General features: G+C 36.0%; 1 protein-coding gene and 4 pseudogenes across 1 annotated transcript; 3 read left to right on the top strand and 2 right to left on the bottom strand.

The window, feature by feature from the left end:
- Positions 1-232: 232 nt before the first annotated feature.
- On the bottom strand, positions 233-613 carry LOC120119175 (annotated as a pseudogene).
- A 2,728-nt stretch (positions 614-3,341) lies between these two features.
- LOC120119185 lies at positions 3,342-9,745 on the top strand (annotated as a pseudogene).
- On the top strand, positions 8,560-13,121 carry LOC120119184 (ubiquitin-like protein ATG12). Its single transcript, XM_039139053.1, has 7 exons — positions 8,560-8,586; positions 9,447-9,593; positions 10,736-10,757; positions 10,922-10,980; positions 11,802-11,870; positions 11,966-12,028; positions 12,774-13,121. The coding sequence occupies exons 1-7, from the start codon at positions 8,560-8,562 to the stop codon at positions 12,831-12,833; spliced, it is 447 nt and encodes a 148-aa protein (XP_038994984.1). The 3' UTR covers positions 12,834-13,121.
- Positions 13,122-13,411: 290 nt separating this feature from the next.
- Positions 13,412-14,858, bottom strand: LOC120119342 (annotated as a pseudogene).
- A 2,376-nt stretch (positions 14,859-17,234) lies between these two features.
- On the top strand, positions 17,235-19,131 carry LOC120119341 (annotated as a pseudogene).
- The last annotated feature ends 100 nt before the right edge of the window (positions 19,132-19,231 follow it).

Raw genomic sequence — 19,231 nt, 5'->3', positions numbered from 1 at the left:
TCGCATTGCGATTTGTTGGTCATTTTGGCAAATCAGGAAAAAGTTGGTTAAAATCGTATTTATATGGGATTTTTGGTCACTTAGGTTATTTTCTCTAATTAAAATTACAGACTAAGTACAGATAAGGTAAACCCCCTATGGCTACTATACCTCATTTATTAAACAACAAATCCACATAGATGTAAAAACAAGATCATAAAATGGTTATATATTATTACAGTTGTAAATTTCAAGGAATGTTAACAATGGGATTCTGCAGATTTACCCGGATCTGATTCTCTTTTGACTGGTAGCTTTGCCATCAGACTTGAATGTTCCAGCTGATGAGTCATCAGCTTCCGATGAAGCCTCCATTGATCTTGTGAAATAGCTCGAGAGATCGGCATAGAGATCGACTACTCGTCTGATGTTGTTGTTTAGCTCTTTGATTAGCCCCACGTTTCGGCTCAATTGTCGGGGATTCTCGACTCGTGGTTCTGGTTGATCTCGTTGATTAGCAGCCTGTTTTGGTCTAGAATGTCTTGGACTTGCACGAAATTCTTTTGAAATGTATGCAGAACTCCGGTGTCTAGTTGAGTTCCATTGCTGAACCCTGAAACACATCACCTTCCATCTCAAGGAACCCTGAGAAGTAGAGCACCGTCAAAATCAGGAAGGAGATTTTCAACGATGAAAGGATTTTCCTTTGCTTTTCTCCGAGTTTTTCTCAGTAACCAAACAGAGAACTGGGAGTGCGTGCACAAGAGACAACAATGTCTTGAGCACAAAAGAACATACTTTGGAGACCCCTTTGCCCATAAAATAGCAACCTTTTTTCCCTATTACCTCTTAGAAAGAAAACTATGTTACATAATTTTGAGAGAACCCCACAAAATCATTAACCTAATGACCTTAATTAGCATTAAAACGTTACCAACATAATGAAATGAAATTTGGGTTGATGTTCATCTTTCTCCCAATTTCTTACCTTGAAAAGACCAGATATGTCTTGGGATTCAACACAAAAACAACGAGGTTTTGATTTGTTTTTCTTCAAAATATGAGATTTTTTCTGCTGCTTTCTGGGGACTCTATGAAAATTATGAACTACAAAGGAAGATAAAAAGAGAAGAAAAATACTGTAAGGGAGATTTGATTGACAGTCAGAGAGACACAACTACAACGTTGTTTTTTCTGACTTTGTTGTTGATGTTTGGTTTCTCTCTTCTCTCTCTCTTGAACTTTTATTTTATTTCTTATTGATTGCTGTTCGTTCATTTATGGCGATGTGCTTGATGTTTTTTTATAGGCTGTGAGTTTGACCACACCCTGCTTTCTAGGTATGCGTAACTAGAGCTTTCTGGGACTTCATTTCCACCGTTCATTTAGATTTCATACGGATGAAGAACCGTCCGATATGCTCAGGGACTGCTGTAAATGATTCTTCTTCTAAAAATATATAATACCATAATTAACCTTTCATTTCACGGTAAAGTAATCTCCCTATAAACGATTATTAGGTTGTTCATATGTTTTAAATTTATAATTTTTATTAAAATTTTGGTAATTTAAGTTGGACATTAATATATTGATTAAGATATAATAATATTTATCATATAATCGTTTGAGATGCGCTTTGTAGATCGACTCTTAGTTTATATTATGTCATCGAGTCAACACTTAAAATATTATATTGTCGAGTCAGTATTTGAAAGCAACGATGATGCTAGTATATTTTATCAAATGGTTGTGTGATATGATTATCTCATTCAGTATATAAAACGTCCAGCTTATGCAATCGTCAATTTTTTAATAAAAAAATAAAGAGTTTATAACATATAAATAGTCAAATGATCATTTTGTAACACTTAATAGTTGGAGGACTAAAAAAACAACATTTTATAGTTATAAACCATTTAATAGTCGAGGAACTTAACGAAACAATATCATATAGTCAATAGATCATTTGTGTAATTTACCCTTCATTTAATAGTAGAGATATATAGTTAAAATTAACATCCAATATTTGTTTGAAATATCATTCTAATTTTTATTAGTTGTAGGTTTAATATAAAATGTTTAAATTATACTTATTTTTCTATGAGATATCTAATTTTTTTGGTATATATAGATGTATTATATTACTAATGTTGTCATTTTAAGTGTCTGATCCTCGATGATCTTATTCTTTTAAAATTTTTATTTAAAAGTAATTAAAATTGTTATTATTTTATAAAAACTTATACCACAACATTATCGACCAATCTTGCACAACACATTACAAGCTAGTAGTGTATTCGATTTGGTTCGGTTTTTACTAAAAATTGAATCGAATCGAATAAACGGGTTTTAGAATTTAAATCGAGATCGAATGGTTAAAAAACCGAATTAAGTGAAATTGGTTTTTCGGTTCGGTTCGGGTTTTTTAACGGTTCAGTTCGATTCGGTTTATCGGTTTTTCAATGAAAAATTCACTTGAAACTATAACTTTTTTTAAAAAAATTGTATATTCGGTTCAATATGGAACAAATGAGTTCCATATGAAAAAATCGAACCGAACCGAATCGAATCAATAGAATTGAGACTTTAAACCAACCCGAAAATCGAACCGTATAAGGTCAAACCAAACCGAACCATTTTACTCAATTCATGTCGATTTTTCGATTTTTCGATTTTTTCGGTTTCGTTGCTCGACCCTATTACAAGCGAGCATGATTATTAATGGAAAAAATAAAATTGAAATGATATTTAAAAATGTAAGGGTTTGAGACTATTATAAGAGTGATAGTTGATTAATGGGTGGACACGATGAATAAGAGATGACCGACGACACAATAAGTGAATTAAAATTAAAGAATTTAAATTTAGGTTTATTTTAAGATTTTTTAAAAATATTAATATTTAGTTTTTTAGATAAGATTTTCAATATATATATATATATTATATATATATATATATATATATATATATATATATATATAAACGCAATAGGTGTTAAATAAAGAATTTTTCTAATGATCGTCACGGGTTAAACATTTAAAATGATAATATTAAATATCTATATTGATCGAAAAATTTAGACAATTAAATGAGAAAAGAGATATAATTTAAATACTTATTCTTATTAATATTTTAATTTTTAATTAAACTATTTTTATAAATTTAATTAATATATTATCAATATAATATTTTTACATATATAATTATTTGTTAAATTATTTTTTTTGTTACTGTTAAATTATACTTTAAAATTATATATATATATATATATATATATATATATATATATATACCGTTTTCTTTTAGAGATAGAATTTGACTTTACCTTGAATTAGTAAAATTCAACTTCAATCTAAGCACCCATTAAATAAATTCGCCGAAAAAAGAAACCTGAGAAGAATGGTTGAAAACTAATACCATTCCTACTACATCATCATCTCCGATTACCGTGATGGTGGACCCTTCATCGGCAACTGCACCTCAGCCACCTTCATCGACGGCGATTCCAATACTGCCGCCTCTCACGTCGGCGGCGATGACGACGGCAACAAGAACGTTGACACCAACACCTTCGACGAATTCCTCGATTCTTCCTCAAAATAACAGCCCTTCTCCTTCCATTGACCCTTCACTTCAATTTTGTCTCCACCTCCCACCTCTTACCCAACAACAACAGCAGCGCAGCAACAAGCGCAGCAAAACGTTGCAGCTTTATCGAATTATCAAATCCAGCAAAACCTTCAAAGATCCGCATCTATTTCACGTATGAACCAACTCCAGCAGCAGCAGCAACAACAACAAAGCCAGCAGCAGCAACAGCAACAACAAAGCCAGCAGCAGCAGCAACAGTCTCAATACAATAATGTTTTGAGACAAGGGTTATATGGGCAAATGAATTTGGTGGGTCGGGTTCAATTCAAGCTAACCAGCAACAGAATCAGCTGAATCAGCAGATGGGCAATCCTAATTATCAAGGTCGGCTTTGATGGGGCAAGGTGGTCATTTGCTCGGTGGCGCTGCAGCCGCTGCTCAGTTTAGTTTGCAGTCTCCGCTTTTAGCTTCGGTTGTATGTTTAGATACCCTTCTTGGGAAATTTGAATTGTCTGCTATTGAAATCAACATATTTTTGCATGAAAGTAGGGAAGTAGTTTAAAGTTATGCAGCTCTGGGAAAGAGTTAGAGTTTGAATTGGATGTCTTGTTGATGCTAAATTGTTGCTTCCTCAGATGATTTTTTCTTTCTTTTTTTTTTTGGAAATATTTTTCTCAAATTCGGATGCAAGTGTTCCGCATTGATTTTCTGAAGAATTTCAAGATGCGACTTGGAATTTTTGGTGTTTCTTTGTCTCCTTTTTCCTCACCATGGTGTTGGAATTCTTCGCACGTTTTAGTAAATGATGAAGTTAGTTAATGTACTTGAGGTTACTGTCAGCTAAAGTTGGAATTTATTGATGATTGCTGAAGTTTCTATTTATTTGGCAAAGATAATTGTTCCCTAGTTGATGTTTACTGTTGGTCAGTGTTTTGAATCTTGATAAGTTAAGTGTAATTGGTGTTTAGGAGTGGTTTCCTAGCCTTTTAAAGTAACAATTCATTATTTCTACCCCTTGAGAACCTAGAAATTGCTATGACCCTGTATTGAAGTGAACCTAATTTTCATTTAAGTTCATAGTAATGAAAATTCTAGTGGTAATAATCTAACCGTTGCAGAATATATTACTAGATAGGGCTTAATAGAGAGCACTTTCATGTTTCTATGGCTGATGGAATTTATTGGTCTTTTCTAAAGCCATTTAGTTTTTTGATTTAGCCGAGGCAGAAAGCTGGCTTGGTGCAAGGATCTCAGTTTCAACAGGAAACCCTGCTGGCCAATCTTTGCAAGGGATGCAAGCAATGGGGATGATGAATTGAGCTCACAACTAAGGGGTAATGAAGCTCTTTATGCTCAACAGCGGATGAATCTGGGACAGATGAGGCAGCAGTTATCAACAATCTCAACTCACATCTCCTCAGGTATTGTCTCTTTCTGAGATGATATATTGTCACTTATCTTTGGTGGGTGGAGAAATTAAATGTTTCTTCTTTTTATTTTGTTCTGTATTAATTGGTTAACTTGAGAAATAGTCATGTAGGTGGAATTCGTTAGTTAATCTAATGACATGGAGGTTATAGTTTGCACTAATATAGACGTTACTGTTTTTTTGTGTGGAATCTTTATGATGAAATTTTGAGACTTCAATCCGTTACAAAAGATCAGTCTTTTTACATCATAATACTCTTTATTTTTGGAAAACACGTTTTCTATTCTTTTACTCGGTGTTTGCTCAACTTAGATTAAGAAAAGATTTAATTATATTCTTGTAAATGGAAAATTTCAGATTTAGGTTGCCTATATGCTATGTGATAGGTATAGGATACCACCATTGGAACAATACTTATCATTTGGTCTAGAATTTTTTCCTTGGACGTTATTGAATGGCCTATGAGACATACTCCTTCACCTTTTCTAATGAAAAATGAGATCTTCAGTTGCAGCTTATAAAATTGGATGGTTAGCACTTCACATTTAGGTTTCTATGATTTTGTGAAGACTTGGAAATCATTGCTATGATTTTATGGTTAAATAGCCACTCATATTGTTTGATACACTTTCCACATTGCAAGTTGGCAGAATTAGAATCTCATCTAAGACTTTTGACACACAAAGAAATTTTGGTGTTGACAAAAGACTGCTCATCATTTAGTGTAAGATTATTGTGTTTTACTCCCTCATAATATTTTTATTGAAATGACCTAATTTCCATTAAGCGAAAATGCAGGATTACCCATGGTATGCTATTGAAAAATCCATTAACGAGTAAAACTAGATATGCTATATTGGTTTTTGTTGTTGGACCTGTCTTATTATGCCATTGCCACCTTTGAGGAAAATTTCTGTGGGCGGGCAATGTTTAAGGTTTTTTTTTTTTTCCATTTTGTTTTAGTGCACGTCTTCCAATTAATTTGTGCATATTATCCTAGTAACAATATCTCCTCTATAAACTGCAGGCTCAAAGCTTACCAAGAACATCTCAAGCCTTTATCAACTCTCAGTTATCAGGGCTGGCTCAGAATGGACAGGCGGGTATGATGCGAACTCTCTTGCAGCAACAGGTTGAAGCAAATGCCGTCCATGTCTGGTTCAGGCTCACCTTCATTCCGCCTTCAGAGGCAACCACAGTCCCTCTTGCAACAGCAACTGGCATCTTCTTCCCCTCAGTTGCACCAAAATTCCATGTCCTTGAACCCTCAACAATTGTCTCAGCTCCTACAACAGCAGTCACAAATGGGAAAACCACTAATGCAGCAGCAGCAACAACAACAACTACTGCAACAACAACAGCTACAACAACAACTACAAGAACCACCACCACCATTGCATCAGCTCCAACAGCAGCAGTCTCGGTAACTTGTGCACATTCATCTTTTGGTTGTGTCCAGGTTGATTCCAAAGGTAAGCTTGAACCAGAAGTTGAAGATTTACTTCTGGAGTTTGCTGATGACTTCATAGACTCTGTAAGGCTCTACTTTAAGGCTTTACCTTGATGATATTTGCCTTTCTCTGTTTGGTTACGGATATATGCATCTATCACTCAATATTTAGTTTCTGGTGGCAATTAACCAAAAATCTTAATATAAATAAACTCAGAGGCTTGGCTGTTATTAGTATAGACATGGTTAGAATTGGAGTATTTTTATGTCAAATGTACTCAAGTATAGCAAGATATTTTTATGGACTCCATGGAATTCTTCCTGCAATATTTTGTGTTTAACATGAAGAGAAATAAAAAATTGGGCTGACAGTGGATGCCATTTGGTACATCCATCAGCTGTTAAGTGGTAATCTTCTTTGTTTAAAACTTACACCATTTTCATTCATTTTCAGGTGACTACATTTGCATGCAGTTTGGCCAAGCATAGGAATCATCAACATTAGAGTCCAGGATCTCTTGCTACACTTAGGTTTGTGCTCGACTATTTGCATTTCTTTTTTTTTGATAGGAAAAGTAGGTCTCATAAAAACCTCCTTCTTAGTAGTCCTTACATGAGGTCAGAACCTACTAGGGGAAGGAGGAATAGAGAACCTTAATATTGATAATGTAAAAATTACATAAAACTAAAAACCACTCCTTTAAGATACATAAAACTTAACACACTCTTATAACGCCTTGATGAAAAACCTCCGAACCCAGTACTAAAATTTTGCATTTCTTTGAAAGAGTTGTGTTGACGTGACAGTCCAACATATATTTGGTTAGTGCTCTTATTTTCATAAGATGGGGAAAAATTCTGGAATATCTAGGTTTTATATGATTTGAAGCTTGCCGTGACAGAAAATAAAGTTCGCCTACCAAAGATAAAATGCTGGTGATCAGTTGAATTTTAAAAACTTACTATAATCCATGCTTAATCTTTTCCTTCCAAATTTGCTTCTGATGCACCTCTTAATGTACATTTTGATAGTTTATGTATTACTTCAGTATTTAAAAAATTTAGATGTTGAGTTCTGAATAAGATATCCTATTATATTTCTCATCCCTTTAAGTGAAGCCAGTGGAGCTATAATGAATGTTGAACATGGTTTATTTGCAGAGAAAAAACTGGAAATGACTATTCCAGGATTTTCAAGTGAAGAACAGAATCAAACAAGCCCGGTAAGCATTTCTGTTTGTTGTTTATAGATGTCAGTGCTCAAAATGTCCTAGAATTTGACTTAAATGTATGTGAATTTCAGTTCCCTTTTAGGGTGGGAACTCTTCATTTAACACCTATCTTAGTAGTCAAACTTTATTTTCTTGATATTAATCTTCCACATTTTACTTTTCCTGTTAGCTTGAAACCTTCTGAGCTATTTTCTCTAGCATTTGTGCTGATGTTATTGGAATACCTTTCGCTTTATATGAATATCTTTGATTATTTTCAAAATAAGAAAGATTACGATTGACGTTGTATCTTGTTTTCGAAATATGCAGTTATCCAGTGATCTCCACAAGAAGCGTCTTGATATGGTGAGCAAAATTTTTTAGTATGAAAGTATTAAAGCATGTCTTACTCTCTTATAGCGTTAACTTATACTTTATGCAAATTACATTATTAGAAACGACCACTGATGGAATCGTCGCACCTGAAGCAAATGCAAATAATCCTAAGAAATGATAAGACAAGGTCTTGGCAACCCAGTTGATGCATCAAACCATTTATTGAGGCCTTCGCCGAGTTCCGAGCAGTTGGTTTCACAATCAGGTAGTTCACAAATGCTGCAGCAAATAACTCGGTATAACAGCCAGATTTGTCATTCATAATTTGGAGTTTTGGACCGGTTTCAACATGCCTGTCTATCTGGATATTTTAGGTGAGTAATGTGATTCACTTTCACTAACGATTAGTTTCTCCTCTTCCTTTTTGTACTATCCAAATAGGTATTAAGGATTATTTCTACTCATCTATGCATATGTTGTTGAGTTATTAGAATTCATGCTAGTATGTCCATGCAAGATACGTTGACATTGTGTAAAACTAAATATCTTTTTAGGATCGTTGGATGAGTGAAATAGATACTGAGATAACAGTAGGTAATGAGAAGATATTCGTAGGAAAAAGAAGCGAGATAATCTCAACCATCTATTTCCACTCATCCAACGATCTTAAAAATATGTAAAACTAAAAGTTTTACACTAGGTGTGAGTTTCTAGGGACTCCTAGGGATCTTCCTATTGGCTTAGTCTTGCATAAGTCAGTAGGGTAGTGTTCCTAATAGAATAAGTAGCTACATGCTTTTTCCGAGGATAGATTACATACCTCAGGAAGCAAACAGACTCACTGATGCTTTGGCTTGCCTTGGACATCATAGAAATCTGGGGCTCTCAATTTTACAGCAAGCTCCTAATGGAACCCAAATATTCTCGCCTTTGATAAAGCTGCGCTGAGAAGAAGATTTAGGACACTTTAATACAGTGACCAACTTTTGTAACAAAAAAACAAAAGAAGGTATCGATCAACCAGTCAAATAGGTTAAACTCAGCTCGCTAGCTTTGAAACGCGTTTGCCCTAGTTTCGTTAAGTCAATTGAATAATTCGGGCAAGCCAGTACGAATCAAAAAAGAGGAATTTAGCTGATCAGCCAACCCTACTCATCTTTGTCTAACCGATTCAAGCATTAGCCCACACCAACTTTTGTGACACAACCTGTTGTCCTGCAGTCCAATGAACCCAATAGAGATTACATATTCCTTAATCATGTGTAGCTGCTGGCCTTCCCTAAGGACATAGTTCAATGTTGAACCAAACTATGTTCTTAAAGATTCTTGACATAGTTCAATGTTGCCTTAAACCAAACTATGTTCTTAAAGATTCTTGTTGACTATCAATCATTTAATAACCAGCCTTATAATCTCTCTTTTCAGGTTATCTGCAGCTTTTATGATGTAGTGGGATGACAGGAGGGGAAAGGCTGTAAATTATTTGGTAAGTGATCAGGGAAATGATGGAAGCAGTACTGTTGGAAATGATCTTGCACCATTTTATCATATAATTCATGATTTTGTCGATCTCTCATTAGGGATTTTAGACATGAATGTAGACTAGGTTGTGGAAAGCACATTGATTCAATGATTTATTTATTTTCCATCTATTGGATTGAAAAGAGCAAATTGTTCATTTATTGTTAGCTGTTACAATGCCAGTGGGCATCCCCTTCTTTTAATAAAGGGTAAACTACAAGTTTAGTACATCAACTATCACTTTTTTCATTTTGGTCATCTAATTTTATTTTTTTCAAAAACTTTAGATTTTATTTTGGTCACCAGACGTTAAAATTTAGCATTCAATATATTGGTATAATTGAGATCATGGATGGACTGAGTGTTGAAATGTGGTCGCGCTCTCTGGAAATTTTAAATTTTCATATAATTTAGGTATTTTCTTTATATTTTATATAGATGATCTAATTTCACATCATCTGAATTTTATAAATTTATCTCTAAATTCCTAATATTTTTTAAAATTTCTGTAATTATTCTATAAATATAATATATATTAATAATTAGAATTATAAAACAATCCACAAACTAATATAATTATAAACATCAAATCATTACAGCATACAAGCCTACAGTATGTTTGGACCTATATCATAATAACTCACTCAAAGTTTTAAGTGAATCTTGTGTAGTCCAATTATATTTTTATTGCTTTGGTCTAAATCCAACTATTGATTTTTTCCTAAAATATAATAAAAATAATATATTTATGTTATTACAACCGAAATTAATTCATATAATATGTAATACAATTATAAGTATAATTAACACATTCATATAACTATAATTAGAACAGATCATTATAAAACACAAACAAACTAATAATTAAATTTGATCAAACTTTTTAATCATTAATTTTTCAATTTCGGTTTTAGATTAATTAGTCTTCAAAATATATACAAATTGTAAATTTAATTTATAGTCTCCAATTTAATCATTTTAATTCTTTATTATTTGTCATATATCTCTGTACTATTTGATTTGAACTGAAGGTTAAAAAATACAACTCTAAACTTGATCATTTTAAAGTGAAAGGATTAGATACATAATTTGGTATAGTATAGGGACTAATGAAAGCATTTGACCAACTTACAAGCCTTCATTTGAACTAGCGATTCCTCAACCTCACTCTAAAAACTCACATCTCGACTCGTGTTTTAGCTCAGGTAACCATGGCAGTCACCCAGCTCTGTTCGAAAAGGTCAATCATCGTAACCACCCTTTAGAAAGCTAATGAAATACTTTTCTGATTTGCTCTTTGAATTATCAAAAACTCTTTACTTATGCTTGGAATTTTGAGGTCTTTATCAGTTGTTTTTTTTAATCCCAAATTCTTATATTTTTTTTTTCCAATTTGATATGCAGTTGTTGTTCATCTCAGAGCAACCGGGGACGCTCCCATACTAAAGCAAGCCAAATTCAAGGTATTTATTTGATTTCCTCCCCGTTTGTACCAATTAATACTCTCGAGCGGGTCTAGAATTCTCCAATCAACATTCCGTGCTGATTCTTTATGAGGGAAAAATAAACGAGATCTCGATCACATGATAGGATAATTCTATAATCCCCGTTAGATTTTTTTAATAAATTATATCTATTGTGGGGCTTTTATCCAAGGCTTGGCTTGAAGATTATGTAAAGCAATTGGAAGCTGATGAGGCATGTTTTGATGGTGCACTGTGTATCTACTGGTAATTAGAAGCTATTCTACTCAGACTTGGGTGTGAGTGTAAGACACAGATAAGTATCTGACACAATTATAGCTAATTTTTTCTAAGATCCTTAGAGGACGGGAGTAGGATTTTATGTAAGTGGATGTGAATTTAGAAGTTATATTAGAAATGTAAGGGCGTCAAATTACAAACTTTTATGGGTGTAAAATTATATCATCAATAGAAAATACTAGGAAAATACTTAGAGGTGAATACTTAAACTATACGAGGATTTGAAATTTTCAGGGTGCAACCACATCCCCTCTGTCCATCCCTGCTTAGAGGTGATATCTTGATAAGCAGTGCCAGATACAAGTACTTCATGAAAATGAGGAGTCCATGCAACATAGGTTAGAAGCTTGGTTTTGTTTGCATATAAATAAATTGTACAATTTTAGTTGATATTGCAATTGGAATTTTGTGGTTCACTTGCAACATATGTACACATGTATCATGCATGCCTCTGTGTGTATGTGTTCATTCAATCTCTTCTAGCATGTAATGGTTGTAATCGAATAAATGTATCTTTGTAGATACCCGGAACTGACAAATTTGCCAAATTAGTCGATTTCCTACACTGGCAACTGCACCGTGATTCATTGGTAATCGATTCATGTCTATTATATCTTATGCTTTGTCAAGCTAACTTCATACTGTTGTTTGCGGTAGTACTAATTTCTTATCCCTTGTTTTGCAGTTCGTGTACGTCAATAGTGCCTTCTCACCGAACCCAGATGAATTGGTGATCGATCTGTATAATGTAAGTCATAATACTTGAGATACGTCTTCTTGCTGATTTTAGTTATGTGGATACTCTTTTGAAGTGTTTATGGATTCTTTAAAGAGGGAACTGACTTGCATATCTGCATTCATGACTGGATTTTTCTTCCCGGAAACACGAATCGGAATAGGAAAGAACGAAGATATTTAGCTCAGAACTTATTCTTTTATGCGAGTGTTCATCATCACAGACATGTTTTCAATCCGTATGATGATAATGACACTTTATGGCATCAACTTGGGGCATATAGCATATGTTTTTTTCTGAATTTTCTGTGCCTTAATGTGTAGATAACTATTTACCTAACCTTGCAACTATTTCCTTTTTCTTATATTGACAATAGGGCCCATGATGGCAGAATCGAATGAGTTTTCACATGAAATGGTCCATTACTTCAGTCTTCAATAGATTGGTCTGAGTATTCTGTCAGAAAATGTTCATTGCATTGAAAATAGATTCTCTTACACATCTATTGCATCCACCATTAGCCACTTTAGGTTTATCATAAGAACCCCTTGAAGATGATGACTCCTATAAGAAAAGTTTCTTCACTTTACTGCATGACTGAATTCTTTCTCTCGATAGGATGCTACTCCATTACTTGCTTCTGCCTCCTAATAAATTTTGGAACATCCATATATCCCAAAGTTGAAATTTTAATTACTTAGGTGGCCTTGTCGATGTTTATCTGTTAATCTGACTGACCTGCGTTTGCATTTTTCAGAATTTCGGTTTCGATGGTAAACTGGTGGTCAATTATGCCTGTTCTATGGCATGGGGCTAAGCCTCCAGACAGATCTACGAGTCTGAGATAAAACTGTCAACTATGTAAATACACACTTCATTTGTTTCCTAGAAACTCTCCGTTATCCATGGTCCTTTTAGAACCATCCTCTTTAATATTGCCTTTTTTCCCTCTTTATATATGAAACAAGGATTCTTCCCTAGCTGGTGATAGCTTCTTACTTCCACACAAGCAAGTTGATATCATTGGTGGTATTCAATAACTTGTGATAATTGTTAAATTCATTATCATTGATTTGTAATTCAAGCCAATGGGCTAATGACGATCCACCCTTTTGTTTGTGTTTTTTTACAAAAGTGATTTGTCGATGTCAGGAGTTTCGTTGTCGGATATAAATTTCAGTGCTTGGAATATATGATGAGTAATATAATGTCCATAGCACCATGGTGGAAGGCTGGAGATTTTCTTGATAATACAGGCAGAAACCTAAAAGGAAACATCTTTACTTCTTAAGGCTATTCCATAGTCAAAGAATAAAGTCTTACAAATTCGAAACATGTTTCCTCCGGGGAGAAGATAAAAGAGGTTATCAGAGTGGGTGACAGCAACAAATAGAATCTTCTACTGGCCCTACACTGTTCGGTTCACAACTTTATCACAACAAAACAATCCTGGCCACAAATTTCAAGAGCTAAGGTATTGAAACTGACCCAGCATTCAAGTGCTTTTATTGATTCCATTGAGACTCACTATCTGCAGGTGAAAAAAAAAAGAAGAAAAGGTCGTGTTAGGAAATGGACAAATAAAATTTGTACGAAATGTGAAATAAACAAAAATAATGGGTGGGAATTGTTTTTTTTTGCCTGAATGAACCCTGGAATTGGATGCAAGATCAAGCCAAGACCCATTTTTGTTGTTGTTCCTTGGTGTCCAACTCCCACTCCCTAAGAATTGGTGCAGGTTTTTGAGCTTCTTCATCTTTTTCTAACTTGATTGGCTTAGCTGACTTGATATCAGTACCCAAACAAAGCATTGCTGGTGCTGCTCTTGTTCACCAAGCTTTGGACCATGTCAAGGCTGATATGAATCAGGAACAACTCTTACACTCCCTGAAGCTTCAGGGAAGAAAGATCTTCGTCAACAGCTTCCCTTGTTCCTTGAACATACCTATTAAACAAAGAACAATAAACTATTACAGGTATTATACAAAGATAGGAAAGTAAAAGGGTTTATTCAAGCTATTAAACAAACCTGTAGTCAAGTCCAGTTGCAGGATCCAGGAAATGTGAGATGGAACTGATAAGCCTGGCCCAGGAAGTCTTGTGGAAGTAGAAGAATGAGAATAAAGAAATGGGTCGAAATGGTATAGGTTTCAGAAGCCGTAGGAGAAAAAGAGAACGAAGAAGTGTTAGAGCTGGAAATGGAAAGGTTACTATTGATTGATGGGAAAGATGTTGAAAGAGTTGAGCCTGTTGTTGCTGACGACGACGATGATGATGAAGAAGCATAAACTTCCACAGGCTTCTTGAACGGTCCTGCCTCTATGCATGTGCCTCTCACAGTACTGGAATCTGGGTAAGCTTCTTTTGAGCACCTCCATTTTTTCCCATCAGTTCTCCGCACCTCCCTGGCTCTGGGTCTGGTTTTTGCCATATCCGCCTGAAAAATACCCCACCCTGCTGCAACCACACCAACACACCATAAGATCCAAAATTACATATATTGTATGTATGCATGCATGTATGTTTTGCAGATACTTACTATGTTGTTGAGGGAAGAGGTTGGAGCCAAGGAAGAACCAAAGCTTGTTTTGACAGAGTAAATGAGTTGAGTGGAATAGGAACTCCTGAGACCATGTACTTGAAGATGAGAGCTTGGTGTGCAAGCTCTTGCCATTGATTGGAGTGAAAGGGCACTTGTTTCTGCCACTAATCATCTTTAAAGTAAGAACCAAAAACAAAACTCAAAATATGTATTATATAAATAAATGTAATTCTGTGATGGAACTAAAAGACAACAACAAAGACCCAATCTAAAGAGCCCTCTGAAAGACAGAAAAGAGGGGTTTAGCCTCTACTTGTGCTGCTGCTGCTGTAGTGCTGTTGCTTCCCTGTTTGCTTTTAATCTGTCTCTGACATCTCCACAAAATATCCACAAAAGAAAAAGAAAATCTTAAAATTTAATTCAAATACCACTAATAGTATGGTATAGATTTATACTTCCAATTTAAAAGAAAAAAAAAAGACATGCTAATCTAATTTAGTTCAAATAACTGTAACTTCATCATCATTTATATTACAATTATTATACATGTAATGCCATGTTAAATTTTATGCCTTTGTATTTTATTTTATAAGTTTTTAATAAAAATGTTATAATATACGGTTGGTATATAGATTTACGCCAATATAAATTATAATAATATATGTTTTTATAGTGTATATATGTAGGGAAAGTAGGTGACTACTCACTCCATGGAGGCACGTATGACCTTTTTGCTGTCTCCACCTCTTTTCTCCTTGAAATGAGTGCCCACCTCATTTTGCAAAGCTGCTCAGTACTTATTGTTGTTAAAAATTTTTCTTTATAAAATATCGCTTTTTTTAAAAAATATTTATAAAAATAACACTTTTCAAAATTATTTACAAATATCGATTTCATTTCGTGATTTGTTAAAATCGTTTCTCATTATTATTTTTAATTAATAATTAATTTATATACATAAATTAGACTATTCTTATTAGATTTAATTAGCAATTATTTTTTATGATATTTACATGGTATTTATGAATGAATATAATGTTTTGGTATAATGTTAAATAACTCTCAATGTTTATTTAAATAGTTATTTTATTTATTTTAAAATATTTAATTTTTTAACTTTTTATTGTTTTTATCAATGACATATTTAATAAAAATTATTAGTTGATTAACAATCACATATTTAAGGTTCGTTAACGGTCCGGTTTGAAAACCATGATATAAACCAAATGAATATCAAACAAACGGTAGAGAATTCAAGGAACCTGCGGTTCCACGTTGGGATGCTACTCTCGTTAATCATGTGTTCGCTCCTTCTGATGCTGCCACCATGTTGGCTTTGCAATGTCGATTATGCTGTCATTATGATGTAGTTTGGGGCGGCCTTCTTCATGTTCATATTCGGTTCGATCCGGCTATTCAAGGCTCCTACGCTGACACCGACCAACCATCACTGTCTCTCAGTTGAACTTTTTCTTCGACGCCTGCAAACTCCTCCTGGGGTTCGCTTATTTGGGTGGAGTGCTGCCCATGAAGGTCTCTCGACTGGTCGCCGATATTTCTTCTGGGGTTGCGGATGGCCGATTCTGTTTATGCGGGTCGGAGGACGAGACTGTGTTACATGTTTTGCGAGATTGTCTGATGGTCATCCCGATATTCTCTCTCGCCCTTCACTCCTTGCGAATACGCCCTCCCCTGTTAGGACTGCCTCGAATCTTTGATCACCATCCTGGATCCATCTGCTTTTCCTGCTCTCATGGTTCTTCTCTCGCAGGTTTGGCACTTCCGTAATTTGTTTTTCATGAACAGCGTCTGTGCCAACTGCCACTTGGTTACTTCCAGCCGTGCTGCTCACTCAGCTTATAGGTCGGCCTTGCTCGATCGGCTGCTTCTTCACCATCTTCCCTGCTTGTAGAGCGTTGGAGTAAAGCCCACTTAGGGTGTGATCAAGATCAATGTCGATTCTGCCAATCCGATGACAATTGGCGTGCCCGCAAGTGGATTCCTTGTACGCGACTCTGATGGTATTGTACTAGCTGGCCGGGGAATTTGTCTTGAAGTTAGTGTTCTTGAGGCACAAGCTCTTTGCTTTGCAATCCGATTTGCAGTTAATGTGGGGTTCTCCAAGGTCATCTTTAAAAGCGATTCGATCCATGTTGTACGTCACTTATCGCATCCTGGATCGAATTGCTCAGTGCTCCAGTTCATCCTAGCCGAAGCTCGCCATGTCTTGGACTCTCATCCTCATTTAGTGTTCGTTACGTGTGCTGAACCGCTAATGAAGTTGCAATGCTTAGGCATTCCATACTCGGTACTTTCTCGGAGTCCATTTCCTTTTGAGTCTGTTTTTCCTTCGTTTTTATCGGATGTTATAATGTCTGATACTCCATTGGTTAACGAATGCATGGCTATTTTTATAAATAAAAAAAGAACATTGGAGACTATCTCATAAATAAGCAAAATTAGAGTTTGCCGTCTCTGGAAAGCCCAAATTCCAATATTATCTAAATCCGAGATCTGAAGCAAGCCAAAAACAAGACACCCACAGAGACAAAACTTTCCAACATCTGGTACAGTTACACCCTTAATCTAATAAAAAAAAACATCCTTAATTTAATCCTCAAATAAAAACATCACATCTTCCAAATAACAACAGCACACCGAACTCCTCGATATTCCCTTTACCGTCCACTTCCACATTTTTTTTATTCAACTTGTTTTATTTTTAGTGATGTCTCTCTTTCATTTGGTCAATGATTATCAAACAACTCCGGAAACTTTCTTTGGAACTCGGTTTTCAATCTAACAAATCATGGGACTGGAGGATTCAGCTGAGCCAAATCCGAGCCAAGATCACATCTTGGATTGGCTCGAGGATTCCGCGTCGTTCCTTCCGTCTTTCTTGGATGTTCCGTATGGCTCGGGGGACGACGATGGCTGTCCATGGTGGGATTCGAATCAAGAGTTCGGTCAACATCTGGTTAACTTAGGTGGTACTGCTGCAACTTCTAGCCATTCCCACCATTGCTGCTGCTGCTGTTGTAAGTGGTACAGATAGGGGTCTTGTTCGGTCCGATTCAGCCGTTGTTGATCCTTTGTGACGTCGAATTCGTCGAAAAGAAGGAAACCACCGGCGACGATATCGTTCCGAGGATGTCGGATCATCAACAACATAAGAAGAATCATAACGGTCGGATCGATGAGAACGAAGAAGGTAAGCGGGAGTTGAAGAGGTTATGGGCAATAATAAAAGGTCAGCTGGAAACAAGAAAAAACAAGTCTTCAGGAAATAACGGTAATAACAAGGAAGGAAGATGGGCAGAACAGTTGCTAAACCCTTGCGCCACTGCGATCACCGCCGGTAACCTCACGCGTGTTCAACATCTGTTGTATGTTCTCACGAACTCGCCTCGTCGACCGGAGACGCAACCACCGGCTTGCGGATCATGGTCTACGAGCTCTGACCCACCACTTATCGTCGTCTGCTGCCTCGACTGTGCCTGTTACTTTCGCTTCAACCGAGCCAAGGTTCTTTCAACAATCTTTACTGAAATTCTACGAGATCAGCCCTTGGTTTGCATTCCCTAATAACATAGCCAACTCTTCCATACTCCAAATTCTAGCTCAAGAGCCTGATAAGACCCGAACTGTTCACATTCTTGACATCGGTGTATCTCATGGTGTTCAATGGCCAACGCTTCTTGAGGCCTTGTCTCGCCGTCCTGGAGGGCCACCTCCTCTGGTTCGCATCACAGTTGTGGCGGCCACAGCTGAAAATAACCAGATCACAGACACCCCTTTTCGATCGGTCCACCCGTCATGATTTCTATTTTCGACTTCCCAATTTCGCCAAGTCCATGAACATCAATTTGCAGATAAACCGGCTCGAGAACCATTCATTAGAACACCTGAACGCACAAACTATCAACAGCTCACCGGGTGAGACCTTCATCGTTTGCGCACAGTTTAGACTGCATCATCTGGATCACAACGGGCATGATCAAAGAACCGGATTCTTGAAAGTACTGAGAAGTTTAGAACCAAAAGGGGTGATTCTGAGCGAGAACAACATGGATTGCAGCTGCAGCAACTGCGGAGATTTCGCGACGGGATTCTCACGGAGAGTTGAGTACCTATGGAAGTTTCTGGACTCAACAGCTCGGCATTAAAGGACGAGAGAGCGAGGAAAGACGAGTAATGGAAGGAGAGGCAGCAAAGGCGTTAACAAACCAAGCAGAGATGACGAAGGGAAAGAGAAATGGTGCGAGAGGGCAAGGCGTGGGATTCACAACAGAAGGTTCGGAGAGGATGCCATTGACGGGGCCCGAGCATTGCTGAGGAAGTACGATAGTAATTGGGAGATGAGAGTCGAAGAGAACGAGGGTGCGTCGGTTGTGGTGGAAATGGCAGCCTGTATCATTTTGTTCATTGTGGAAGCTAGATGTCAAGGTAGAAGAAAGTTAAATTCTACAACTGCTTTGTTTTGTTTATTTTCTCCAATAATCCCTGCTATGTAAATTCTTAAAAGTATAGTACAGTGTGTGAAGAATTGTTTGCAGTTAAGTGATCCATCTGTTTTGACAATTACTATATCAAGAACATGAAAGCATTACAAATTCGGATTTTAAACACAAATCTAATTCAAACTGAACATGTGTAGTTTAGCATAATTGGGT

This window comes from Hibiscus syriacus, unplaced genomic scaffold (genome assembly GCF_006381635.1).
Source record: "Hibiscus syriacus cultivar Baekdansim isolate YM2019G1 unplaced genomic scaffold, ASM638163v2 tig00110332_pilon, whole genome shotgun sequence".
Taxonomy (NCBI): domain Eukaryota; kingdom Viridiplantae; phylum Streptophyta; class Magnoliopsida; order Malvales; family Malvaceae; genus Hibiscus; species Hibiscus syriacus.
This window is presented reverse-complemented; position numbering and strand designations above follow the sequence as displayed.

Bases quoted from the DNA above. Each gene is read 5' to 3' on its own strand.
- LOC120119184 (XM_039139053.1), top strand. From the start codon at position 8,560: ATGAGTGAAATAGATACTGAGATAACA. The intron at 10,758-10,921 runs GTCAATCATCGT...TTTGATATGCAG, and splicing joins ACCCAGCTCTGTTCGAAAAG to TTGTTGTTCATCTCAGAGCA. The intron at 11,871-11,965 runs GTAATCGATTCA...CTTGTTTTGCAG, and splicing joins AACTGCACCGTGATTCATTG to TTCGTGTACGTCAATAGTGC.